Source organism: Ruditapes philippinarum, unplaced genomic scaffold (assembly GCF_026571515.1).
Source record: "Ruditapes philippinarum isolate M1 unplaced genomic scaffold, ASM2657151v2 ctg650_1_1_1_1, whole genome shotgun sequence".
Lineage (NCBI taxonomy): Eukaryota > Metazoa > Mollusca > Bivalvia > Venerida > Veneridae > Ruditapes > Ruditapes philippinarum.
Window position 1 is genome coordinate 518,950 of NW_026860878.1, and position 13,933 is coordinate 532,882.

The window sequence follows — 13,933 nt, forward strand, 5'->3', positions numbered from 1 at the left end:
CTGAAGCAGCGTTTATGTTCCCGATGCTATACATGTAGTTAGGAAAATGTAATGTACAATCGACGAAACAAGTGAATCTTTAACATCTCCCGTCTTTTAAACAAACTATTAAAAACTTCTCATAGTATTTCATTCAGCATATCTTTAATGAAAAATGAGTTTTTCTTAAATAAAGGATTAATCCTCCTGCTTTTGTAAGCTGGCCATTTTCGACATCGGGGTATTTTTAAATAAATCGGATTTTTTAAAATCTTATAAAGATAACATTAAAATGAAAGACAATAACTAAAAACTGATATTAATGATTTCTTTAATTCATTTTTAGTTAAATCTTTTAGTTATTAAGTACGTATCAAGAAACACTTAAATGACAACATCTTGAAAATAGACATAGCATTTCAAAATGTTGCTTAAAATTTAAATGGTATAACAATAATTGTTCATAAATTAGCGTACTCAAGTTGTTAAATTTTACAATACAAAGTAAAAGCCCCTCGCAAACATTAAATTGACAATTTCTCCCTTTTTATTTTGCATTCTTTTAAGATATATTTCAAAGTCATTGTCTTTTCTAAGAAGTATTTTGATGCATTCGGACACTCGAACGCAAGTGTCATTGCCAATTTGCCCTTTACTGACATTCTTTAACACATGAAACACCGAGTTTCCTTTTCGGTCTACCATTCTTATGTCCGTATAATATTTGCATAACATTTTGACGAGCGCTGTATTAAGATTAAATACAGCTGCATGCAAAGGTGTATATCCATTATTCTCTGCCAGTGTCACATCTGCCTTTTCAAGCATCAGTTCTACAAACTCTGGTTTGCTATAGTACACGGCAAAGTACAAAGGCGTCCTTCCAAATTGATCTTGCATATTCAAATCTATATCATGTTCTATTAGAATCTGCAGCAGGTCTTTGTTTTCTTTGTTAACAGCGTAATGGTACAGCGTTGTGATCTGTCTTTGAAATTTGAAACGGTTCATAGCAAGACTTTTGTCCTCATTCAGCAGAAGCCTCAAAATCTTCATATTACCACGCAAAGCTGCTGTGTGTATAGGATTTTCTCCACGGTGATCGGTTGTATCTATGGATGCTCTATTATTTAAAAGCAATTCAACTATTTCAATATTACCCATATCAACAGCTGCATGAAGAGGTGTTCGATCAAATTTCCCTGCTTTAACGTCAAGTTGACAACCCTTCTGAATGAGGGCTGCACATATGTTAAATTCATTACACACAATTGCTTTATCCAGGGCAGACTGTCCTTGTACATTTCTATGATTTATGTCAACGCCATTTTGAAGCAAGCAACGAACGATTTTAAACAAGCCTCTCTTTGTGGCAGTTATCAATGGGGAATTTCCTTTCTGTATGTGACTACGGCTACAATTTGACTTTGGCAAAAGACTTTTCAGTATTGCAATGTGTTCGTTTACAACTGCGATTTGCAATGTGTCTTCATTTACTTCTGCATTTGCTTGCAAAAGCTTTCGAACCAACGTTTCGTTGTTGTCACGAGTAGCAATTAGCAATGCTATATACTTTTCTCTGTCTGTAAGAATTTTACGTTGAATGCATTCTTCGACCATCCTTGTATTGGCCACAGCAAGAAGAACTCCAGGTATACATATCCCCATTTCACCATTACCAAAAACTATGTTGTAAGGATTTCGAAAATGTTCAAAAACTTCTAAAACAGGAGCGGATATTATGTCAATTCCATTTGAAAGGCTAACATACTTCTTAATAAACTTCTCATTGCTGAAAACTTCGTGATCTAAAATCGATATATCTGGAAACCCTTTTACTGCGCACATATTCTCAACTCCCGTTCTAAATGTTCTATATGCGTTATGCGCGTCACGCAGAAATACGTCGCCACCCTCGAAAAGTAGTTCATTTAGCCTTTTGCCAAGAATGGAAAATCTTCTCTCATCCACAATTACACATTCATTGACGCTATAATTTGTCGTGACATATTTCAAAATAAAGCTTTTTGTTCCGTATTGTATCGCCAGGTCTGGATTATCTTTACTCAAAACAAGACCGACAACTTCTCCAATAATATTATGACTGAATGAGTATTCATCATTTTTGTCAGTTTCACAAAGTATCCCATCTTTGTGATGCTGAAGGGCCTTTCTCAAAGTCTTTGATTTCTTTTTCAAATCATAGCATAGGGCATTTGCTATTTCTGTTAGTGAGTCAAGGTTTCCATGTTCTAAGTCAAATTTAGATAGTCTTTTCGATTGTTTTGTCCATAACAACACGAGTATCATAAACTCGTCTTCATTTTTCGAAAGTTCTGTCATAAATTTTTGAAAGAATTCGAAAGGTGATGCAAAAAAGGATGGCCCTTTTTCAAACAGTGTATCATTTGAAGCAAACATAACTGCACATTCTGGGAATCCAACTTTGTACTCAGTATCTTTCCAGTTCAAAATACAGGCATTCAAAGGTACCGTCGTTAGTGGTCTACTGTCCTTCAGGTGATTATTTAAGATTTTCATTTTCTCTTCCTTTGTAAGGTCTGACGATGATACATAAATAATGTTTTCCTCTTTGAAAAGATCCAAATTGAGGCGATCATTTGCTTCGCTTAAAATATTCTGGCGTGTTGCCATGACAACTGATAACCGCATTGTGTGTGCATCATGTAGCAGGTCTCGTAAATAATCGTTCCAGTGTCTGGCGTTATCCTGTTCTAATACAGTAGTTCCAAGGAAATCGTCAATTAAAATTCCATTCCAATCTTTGGTACTGAATTCGATCATATCACTGGGAACTGAAAGTTTAAGGATTTTATCTAGCGGGCATGATTCAAGCAATAGTTGCGATGCAAGGGTAGTCTTTCCTTCTCCAGCATACCCGCTTAAAATAACGATTCCAGATTTATTTAATTTCTCTGCAGCTTTGTTGTACGTAGCTGTTCTTACAAACACGTCTTTCGTTTTACTCATTCTTCTGAAGTATCGCTCGGAAATATCTACAATATATAAGTGAAGTTATTAATAAAAAAAACTCCCCAATAGATAGCATAATGTAGAAAGCAAAACTATGACTATGCACAGACTCAGTCAAAGCGAGTCTGCAGTTTTCATGTAATTTGTTGTGATTAATTCTTCCGAGGTATCACTTTTTCCGATATTTATGCATCACAACAGTAGATGTCAAGTGCTGTGTGGTAGCCGTAAAAGGTCGCCCATTACATCACTTCAGTGTTGTTTTATTTTTTTTCCTCCGTTGGGATCATTAATTCAAGCACTTTTTGTGTTGAAATTTAGTACTGCTCAAACCGGTGCTAGCGGGCGTAAGGGAATTTTCACTTTTTCATTATCCCCCATGAACAGAATTAATAAAACCAAGTTTGCATGGTTCATCATATTTTGTTGTGATTAATGCTTCCAAGGTTCACTGTTTTCCAGATATATATACCTCACAACAGCAAGTGTCAAGTACCGTGTGGCAGACGTAAAAAGTTGCCCTGTACGACACTTCATTGTTGTTTTATTTTTCTGGTACTTCGGGATCATTGATTTTAGCACTTTTAAATGTTGATAATTGAGTACCGCTCAAGTCGGTGCGTGAGAGAGTTGCTTTCATTATCCCTCATGTACAGACCCAATCAATCCGAGTCTGCAATTTTCATATGATCTTGTTGTGATAAATGCTTCCGAGGGATCATTTTTCCAGAAATCTTACTCATTTTATAAGTTAGCATTATCTAGCCTGCACAAACTTCAATAAACTTTACTGCACATCGGTCAATAAATAAAGGCATGAAGTGCAAGTGCAAAAGTGAAAAAAAATCTATTTGAATCATCAGAGACTTTTACCTAAACTAATAAACAAATGTTAGAGGACATCATTATGTTTCTGCCAACCAAATATGAAAAATATCAGTCACTACATAAAGGTTGCGTAAGTAAACTTGTAAATCTTTCCTGCAATATTGACCATGACCCTAATAACCACTTTTTCCATCTAAATTTAAATGAACACCCTACATGTTTAGCAACCAAATCATTAAAGACATCACTCAGTGAATAAAGGCTGTATAAGCAAAAGAATAAAACTCTATTTCATGGTCTAAGTGTCTCCTCACTCCGTCCAAAGTTAGTGAACCACATAAGACATGAAGATTTAAGTCAATAAAGAAAATATGTATATATTTTAAGTGTCAGTGACCTTCACTCAAGTGCCACCTTATAACATTGAAAAAGTAGAAAATATATCAGTATTGTGTCTGTTGAAAATAAATATATTTACCTTTAAGAGTCGCTAATCTTGGGGGGTCTTTATTTTTCAATTCTTGAACATCATCTAAAATACCAACAGACAGAATGACAATTTGAACAATACATTAAACAAAGATTTACAATGAATATAAAAGTGCTTCTAACTGAACTAGCCATTGTATTCATTTGTTTAATTCTCCTTGTTAGTTTCGTTGACACATTCCTACTCGTTCTTGATGACACTGAGGTAATGGTCTTTCCTTGACATTATCTATATTTCAACAATCTATCTTGTATTTTAGTACGGAATCATTCATTATATATATAGTTGTTTACAACATAAACGAGTTCCAACCTGGTTTTGTTACCAGTTATTATACCATTGACAATGCATTTGTGTTTCAAAAAATAGTTTTAGAAGGTATAGTCAGGTTTTATTGATTTTAAGATTTCATTCTGTAAATCGCAGTAAATTATGGCAAGTTCTTCATGAATCAAAAAATGTTCAAGGTTATAAGTTTAACATACTGTGGTTATTATGTATGCAAATGTAAATGCTTCTGTTTGTAATTCTCATTTCTACTATACTAATGATTATAAAAGGTACTTATGCCTTTGGAAATGTGTGCATTTTTCTCTCTATATACATTCATATGTCATTATCTAAGAATTGGTTGGAAATAACCAATATGACCGATACAAGGTAGTCAAGAAATGTTTTGTTTTTTTCGGCTATTAACATTGATCTTCATAATTTAATTAGACCCTGATAATGTTGCATTTCAATAGCCTTTTTTACTTGGGGACCAAGCCGCTTTTTATGGAATGGCATTTAAGTCCCAATATTAGAAAAACTGATGGAGCATTGTAAAAATATCAACACAATTATCAGTTTAGAAAGGTATAAAAGTAAGAAATAAACATGATTATTTATGTAAATAGGATATTTCAATTGTACGTAAATAAAGTATCTTGCTTTAGAATTAGAGTAAGGCAGGCCAGGTATTCCAATGCAAACAGGTCTGAAATCGTTGACAAATTACAATTTATGTTTCAATAACCGCTAATGCTATTCTTACGAGATATTTACATAGAATCAGTTATAAAACAAATAATATACAGGTTAACATCAATAAAGCATGTCTAAGTTGTTCTGCAAAAAGTGATATACGTTAAGAACAAAAATAATAATTACTATTTATTCCACGCAGGTCCTTCTGAAGTATCATTAATGTACTTTGAACACATTTGTCCATCTCTGCCCACTCTTCAAGTATCTGTTCATTGCGCTCATCTGCTTCTTCGTCAACAGTCGCACTTTTAAACTCATCAAACTTTACTTGAAGGTTTTGTGTGTTCGATGAGCACGTTCTATACAATCTTAAGAGAACCTATTGTTAAAGACAAATGTTAAAAAATATTGACAGTGCAGTGTTGCGACTGTTAAATGTTACATCGATGTCATATTTCACTGTTTTCCTAATTTTTTATATCCGGATATTTATTGTTTGCAAGTAATTATTTAAATTATCAAAGCGAAACATGATCGTCTTGTGTTTCGCTGACAACATCAGGATATCCCTTTTACGTATGAATCATTAAACATATCTACACTCAGCAAAATAAAAAACTTTACATGGACTTAACCCTTTCCCCCATGAGCATATTGTGAAAAATGGCCATTTTCACTGAAAAGCCTCCTCTTACAAGTTCAAACTGCTATGAAACTATGAAAAATGCTTCAATACTAATCAAACTTGGCACAAATGTTGACTGGACCATTGCCTTTGTAACGACATGCTCAGTCTTAAATTTCCTGTTACCATGGCAACGAGGGGACATCTCAAAATTGCCAAAAATCACTTTTTTGCCTCGATTTTATCCATCAAAATTTATTTCAAAGTGCTGCAACTTCTCAAGGGATTGAGATAGAGTCAAAGGCTTTTCAGCGTTGGTTACACGTTACCTTATGATCGACCTGGGGTCATTTTAAGCCTCTCACAAGTCCAAAATTTTCTTGGCGATGAGGGGGACTCCGCCCCCCTTCAAACCCCCCAAACAGAAGGGGGCACATCCCCCTTCTGGCAACCCCCTGATGTATTATTTGGATGGGGGACGGCGCCGAAAAAATGGTCACTTTTTTTAACAACATTTCTCAAACGAAAAACAGTGTTTGGGGTCTAAATAGGACATTTTTTCACTGTTTGGGGCCTCAAAAAGGGGGGGGGGCAAAAAGCCGTCGAAACACGCTTATATAAGGGAAAAGGTTAAAATGGGCGTATTTCAATTTCTTATTGATATAACCGGATAAAACTGATACCATTTTATTCCTTTGACATTTTGCTACGATTTATTCAAAATGTTGTCGATCTAACCAATAGAAACAATTTATTTACTTACAAATTCTGACCTAGGGGTCCAAATAAAAAAAAACAGAAATAAAAGACTATAGTCAACGAGACTTTCCAGATTCTGAATCTTTGAATTAAAACCAAAATTGTTTATCAGAAAAACTAAGATACGGTTGTAACCCCGGAACTGGCAATATACGCTCGATTTTTCTCCCCATAGAGTGAACGTAACGCCTGATTAAGACGCGTCGATTAAGGCAGCGCACGCCATTCCACCTGTTGTGCCCGTGCGAAGTTGTTAACGTTGTCTTTCTGGTGATTTGTCCTCGCTCTTCACCCAAGATCATCATAGATATGTTCAATAGGATTCATATCCGTGGAAACAGCGGGCCAGAACAACAAATTAAAAATGTTAGAATTTTTACTCAATATAATATGAGATTATTTGAGGCGTTCTTTTTTTATAAAGAAAAACACAAACGGAAATCAGTGTTTAAGTCGCCCGTGCATTATACAACTGCACGAGATTATTGGGTTTGTTTAGTGTATCCACAGGTCAAAAAAAATAGGTAGACCTGCTTATCACGCATGATGAGTACGCACTGAAATTCAGGTTTTCACAATGTAAAGTTTCTTTTTTTGCTGAGTTTTATAAACATTGTTATTTTCTGACAATGAAGAGCAAGAGTAGTTTAGAGACTACACCGCATACATATGTAAACCTTAAATATTATTAGAAATGTATTGTTGATAACAATATATTTCAACATGCTTTCTCTTTTGTTGTTTAAATCTTGTTTGCATATTTATTTTTGCACCACACTGCCTTGCCACATATATATATATATATATATATATATATATATATATATATATATATATATATATATATATATATATATATATATATATATATATATATATATATATATATATATATATTATATTGTATATCATCATAAGCCATGTGGAACAATTAACTTATCAAATGTATAATATAATTTTTCCAGTATGAGCGAAATGACTTTTTGTTTGTTCTTAGGTAATGGCTAAATGACTACAAATTCATGAAAATGTCAAATAAATCAATACTTACTCGAGAAATATTTTGATTTATGTGCGTTCGTATTGCGTATATGTCACAAAGTTTTATTTTTACCTCACGTCATTACATGTACAAGGTTTTATTAACAATTCGTGGGTAAAATTCAATTTCAAGACCGTCAAATAGCATACCTATAACATACATAGGCAATAACGTATTCCGATTTACTATGAACATGAAATTGCATTTAAAATATAAAAGCATGAATAATTTGCGTGTATCTTCATAATCATTTCGTTGTTATTTTTAACGCTAAATATGTAATGATAAGATCTTAAGTCTATAAAAATTATACCGTCTCTATTTCCTGCCATTTCAACTGAAACTCCTGAAGTGAAATCAAATTGGATTCTCTGTGTGAAAGCTGAAAAAATAATATAAATATTTGAAGAGAAAGAAAATGAATCTAAACATGTAATTTTGTAGTGGCGGGCGCCTGTGTGTTTGTGCGTGCAAGTTCCTAAGTTTTTCACTTACTTAAAAAGATACATGTTCTTTCAACTTATTGTCTACATATATGGTACAAAATGTATAGTATTGATATATTTTTCTTTCAAAAAAGGATTTTAAAAAAATCTCATTTAAATTGAAACACTTACCGAATATTCTTAACAATATGATTTCGTTATCTGTAATTATTGATTTCATGTAAAACATAGGTCTGATATTTATATTGTTCTTTTTACTTTGTGTATAAATACTAACAAAAAGATAAATTTTGATTTCTAATGCATTACCTCGTTTCGAAAATGTCGCATTCTTACGATATCGTGTTCGATTTTCTGGTCATTAGGTGTTGGATTTGTAAACCAGATCTGATCCGTCTCTTTTTTGAGGCCACACTTACGACATGTTTTTTGTAGTAGGTATACCAGAAGAGTTATATCTAAATCCGCTGATGTAACCGATGGTGATGGAGTTCCAGGTGAAACAAATAGTTTAGCATACTGCGTTTGTGTTAGAGATTTTGTCTGTCCAGGCTGACTTCTGATTTTAGGGTGTGTTATATTTGTACCATTGTTTTGTAGATGAACCGTTAAAGGTACACCTGTCAAGTGATCCAATACCTCACGGATGACATAAGCTCCGCCTTCAATTACCAGATTCTGTAACCGAAAGCAATAAACACGCTTTTTTGTGGCATATAGATTTGTTGCCATTTTGGTGAAAAGAACGTTTGACCAATAAAGTATCTGAAAAAAATATGATAAATAGCCTTTGTTATAAAAAGCTTTCAGTAGAGTAACAAACAAGTATAAGTAAAGATTTTTCAAAAGTATCTAAGATATTTGTTTTACATGTACCTGTAATATATTTAGAATACTATCAAACGTAATGCGTTTACATTTAAACTGCTTGTTAAACACTGATTGTATCGACTCGTGTCACGTAGTATTAAGTCTAGTTAAATATTGATTTTCGCAATCTCAAATGTGTTTTATTTTTAAATTAAAAGAGTAGGTTAACAACTTTAAACGATTATGTATAAAGCTATATTTTATGAACTGTTTTAAGAAATATATCTACAGTAAAATTCCGTAATCTTATGGTTTATTCTCGAAAGAGTTGTTCGATAACATGTCTCTATTATTTAACATGCATGAATAGTGAACGTAAACATAATATATAGTTCCGGTAAAAAAAATTGTCAGCTGTATAAAGTAGGTGTTTAACCGTTTAGCAATGATTTCGTGCATGCACTATTAATTTTTCAAGTAATTTACTACCATATTCGTTTTATACAAGTATTATTGGAGCATTCTTTTTAAAATTTCAAACGAAAGTTTTTTTTACAGCAGATATATAGCTTTATATAAAAAGACTAAGACAAGCTATGTTTTTCAGGCCCGTTATAATTTTGATGATCTTATTGATAAGAACCCGAATGATTTTTGGACAGACATGGAAAGATAGGAATTGGAAATGAAAGAATGGACGCGATACTTTTTGAAGTAGTCAGGCCTGATGATTCCATTAACAAAAAAATGCTAATTAAGTATTAGATAAATGGGCACATGACTTTCATGGTCTTTTGAACACAAATGATGAAAATGACACTTCCGATAAAATGCAATTGACCGATTCAAATCTCAATGGGTTGGGTGTTGGTGAAGAAATTATATCAGTTGAGAAAACTTATCAAGCAATTTTACATGCTAAATTGGGAAAATAACCAGGTCTTGACAATTTACCTGCAGAGCTTTTAAAATATGAGTTAGCTTTGTAAATGTTTTTATAACTGTTATAAATCAGAAAGGATACCAGTTGCCTGGTCCAAAGGAATTAATACATCAAAATCATCAACATCTGACCAAAGAGATCCTGTGTCATACAGGGGTATTATTTAACTCCTTCCATTTATAAAAAAATTCTGTAGTATATAAAATGATCATATCAAAAAATGGTGTATATACAAAATGATATAATTTTTTTTCCTGGGATAAAACATATGTTTTCTAAATTCTATAAATGTTGTAAATGAACTTAAAAAACAACGTGTTCTTGTTCCTAGAATATTTGTTGATATTTGTACATGGTCAATTGTGCTCTTACCTTTTATAAATCCATTCTGTTATCTGGAACACAAAACAAATGTGTAGTTAAAGAGTTTTTTTAGCCGTTTAGCGTTCAGTCTGTGCTTCTCGAAATGAAATGTTTAAGCAATCTTTCATTCAGTTATGTTTAAAATAAAAGAATATCAATTTCTTTAAAATTTAAGCTAACTACAGACAGTAAATGTGTTGACCTATATAAATAAACTTTAAGTTCACTTGGGTTTAAGTACATATATGTATAGTTTAAGCTTTTCTTAACAAGGTGAGGTAAGATAACAATGTGATTTTTGAGTGCATGAATATAATATAAAATATTGAAAATATTTATTTCACTTTTGTTTGTAGAAAATACTATACTATATACTAAATACAATAATAGTATACTGTTCCTACAGATCCTCACCAATTATGTCTTGAAAACATCAAATATACAAACATTTAAGGCAATGTATCAATATATTGAAACGACTTTTTATATGCTTTAAGAAGGCATATGTAGTTTATTTGCAGATAAAAAACAATATGATAAATATAAACGAGTTGTCAAAATGGGTGTTTATGCGAGACATGGTCTTATAACTCAGTTTGAAATCGAAAGTAAATGAAAAAATTAAGTTTTTAATATATCATCATCATTGTACCCAACATTAAAACAGCGAGCAATAAACAATAAAATATCATTTACCTTTTAAGCAGTTAATTTACATTATCGGTCATATCCGTTTAAAGTATTGATGACATTTTACCTGCAAATCACCCAACTCCGCGCACCGGTTACGCTAGGGGAGATCACGGCGTAGGAGATTGGCAAATCACGCGATATATCGGGCTTATCTGCGCATGTGTTTGAATGACGCAATAAAAATAGTTGGTTTCAACTTCTGCACTATAATTTTAAGCATGATTTTGAAAATAATGAGTTCCAAATATTACAGCAAAATGAGTATTTATGATAATGTATATAACTTACAATTGTAAAATGTATTCGTTATCTCAGATGACATCTCCACTTATTCGTGAAACCGATGTATATTGTCAAAATAACATATTCATATTATAATCTTTTCCTGTTTTGATATTGTTTTAAGTATTGTATATATAAATCCATGCAGCTAAGACATTATCGTAAGTAACATCAGCCCGTTTAAAGACTGTAATATAGGCAACGTAAAGTCTCGATCTTGACTAGCTTTCGCAATATGTGGGTAGAACTAGGCTAGTTAACATATAGCCGAGCATGGTGAGCCTTAGGTCTGCTGTAAACGGGCTGTAATAACAACACAACTGATGTTACTACTTTTTTCTCGTTTTAGGGCGCGTTTGTTGTGCATGAACCGGTTTCATTTAAATCACAAACATTTTTGAAACTATTTCTTATTTAGATGTTTGCAATTGCTACAATAAATGAAGTCTGTAAACAGAGTAGAACTTCCCTAGCAAACACTCAACGTCCGGTCTACATCAGGAAAATGGTCGAATATGAAAGTTTTAGAGGTCATTCTCCGACGTCGGTTTTGTTACAATCCGATTATTCATAGATTAATAATATCTGTCATATTTTGCGGTTCGGATCGGAATATCCGTCCCGAGGTGACCCGCCCATTGGGCGGTAACGAGGCTTACCGAGTTACCGCCCATGGGCGCGTGACCGAGGGACGGATATTCCGATCCGAACCGCAAACATATGTCAGATATTTTTTCTTGCATATTCTACCATATTCCATTATATTTTAAATTCGTTATCTTTATTTTCAATGAAAATTTATATCATTACAACCGTAACTACTTTCATTCAACAGCGTTACGCGTATGAATTACAAAATCATTCATAACGGTAAAATGACGTCATCTTTATCGTGCCATTGTACAGCACGCGACTCATCTGGAACCCCCCATGCCAGATGAAATTTCCGGCATGGGTAAAACTAACGGAAACGCCAGTCTGATATGCAAGAAAAGTTTTTGCCAACAGACTTAACAGTTTCTAACCACCATCCACCAATTTCTGACCTCAATATAATCATGTTTTGTTTTTGATTTTTTTTCTGCTTTTACACAGATTCAGTTTTGAACACTTTTGTTAATATCTCGGCAAGCTATCTTCCTTACCAACTTACCAGTTTTTTCAAACTTCTCTGCAAGTACCAGACTACTAATTTAACATGTTTTTTTTTTGAAAATTAGAGATGAGGGACAAAGGACACTTAGATTCAATGTTCCAGGCCAATTGTCACGGAGAAATTTCGCCTCGACCGAGGAATACAACTAGAAAAAGATATTATCAACGAGTAATCACATAGTACAAACATGTAATAAGTACTTTTTTGTTCAGCAGTATGTACTTGCAATCAGTAAAAACTGCCAAAACTCTGTCAAAGACCTTCCCAAACCATAATGAGGTGACCCTTAAATAACACTAAAATGCTTATACAGAATAGAGAATCTTCTTGTTAAGGAACTCTTGTCTATAAATGACATGTTATGTTTGTCTTGCGTGTGGTTTGATTGTTATTATGAAACGAAGTATATAGTCAGTACAAATACAATCGTTTCAAATGAAGCTATATTAATTATATCAATTATACACAACTAAAGTCAATATCACCTTTTATCTGATTATATTTGGAGTATACTCAATATCAATTGTGTATTTTCATTATACATGTAGTTATTTTGAGAAAAAGGGAAAACAGAAACAAATAAAAGAAAGAGGAAGGAACTTGCAATTTGAACATCAACATATTATTTTCGCTCTATATAAGTTGTTGAATATGACAATTTTCTTGTTTATACTAAGAGTTTTGCATCCATTAATGCTCTAAAGCTTATAATAATATGGTAATATAAGCTTAGAATAAAATACCATATTTGAATATTGTACCTATGGGATAATTATGCCTTTCAAAGAAAAACAATGATGTTGAATTTAAAAAAGTTTCGGTGAAATCTAATAGATAACATTTTTATCTCAGATTTTAAGTCTGAAAATTTCAATTATTTTCAAAGGAACTTTCTTGGAATGTCTCCTGGATTTTGGTAGTTTCTCCCCGAGCAGTGAGGTGCAAAGTTGTACGAGAGTTGTTCAATTTATTATTAAACAGTTTTAAAACCTGCCTGATTATTTACACGCATGTGTTTTATTGCAACAGACTCTCAATCTGGGTTCCATGGCAATACAATAATAAATTATATTACTCCTTTTTGGCCAGCTTTCTAAGTCCGGTGTATGCCTGACTGCTCAAGCTTGAGGGCCTTTAAAGACAGACACGGTATAAATCTTTCGTTTCCATAGCCTACCTTTCAGTTTATCCAGATACCATGGGAGCATTTTGGCATCCATTCTGCAGGTGTAATATAATTAACTTTGCGTTTGTTGAGAAAGTTTATGGCTATTTTAGCGGTATGACTACAGGTGGAGTCTTGATGGAATACCATAACAATTTCTATTCTAGGAAAAAGTCGCGGAAGATCTTTTTTGAGAAATGACTTTAAAACGTAATATTTTGCATTGACTTTTTTCCCTTTATTGATGAAAATTAGAGATGTCTTGCAGTAGTATCTAACCCCGGCAAAAGCGTGCAAATGCATCTCGTTTTACAAACTTCCATTGTTCAAATCTGTCTCATTAGTACGCACGCCGCATACACGCGTCGACCGTAGGTACCGCCAATATG

The 13,933-nt window shown here is 33.1% G+C and overlaps 1 protein-coding gene across 2 annotated transcripts; it reads right to left on the reverse strand.

The window, feature by feature from the left end:
- Positions 1-293: 293 nt before the first annotated feature.
- Positions 294-11,069, reverse strand: LOC132713693 (uncharacterized). 2 transcript variants are annotated; one of them, XM_060696365.1, is made up of 7 exons: positions 10,945-11,069; positions 10,258-10,280; positions 8,442-8,897; positions 8,000-8,068; positions 5,444-5,639; positions 4,280-4,333; positions 294-2,996 (listed from the first exon to the last, which is right to left on the reverse strand). In XM_060696365.1, exons 3-7 carry the CDS (start codon positions 8,862-8,864, stop codon positions 472-474), a joined length of 3,267 nt encoding a protein of 1,088 aa, XP_060552348.1. In that variant the 5' UTR covers positions 8,865-8,897; positions 10,258-10,280; positions 10,945-11,069; the 3' UTR covers positions 294-471. The 2 variants fall into 2 exon arrangements, with proteins under 2 accessions (XP_060552348.1, XP_060552349.1); XM_060696366.1 differs by lacking the exon at positions 10,258-10,280 and having other exon boundaries at positions 10,945-11,048.
- Between the last annotated feature and the right edge of the window lie 2,864 nt (positions 11,070-13,933).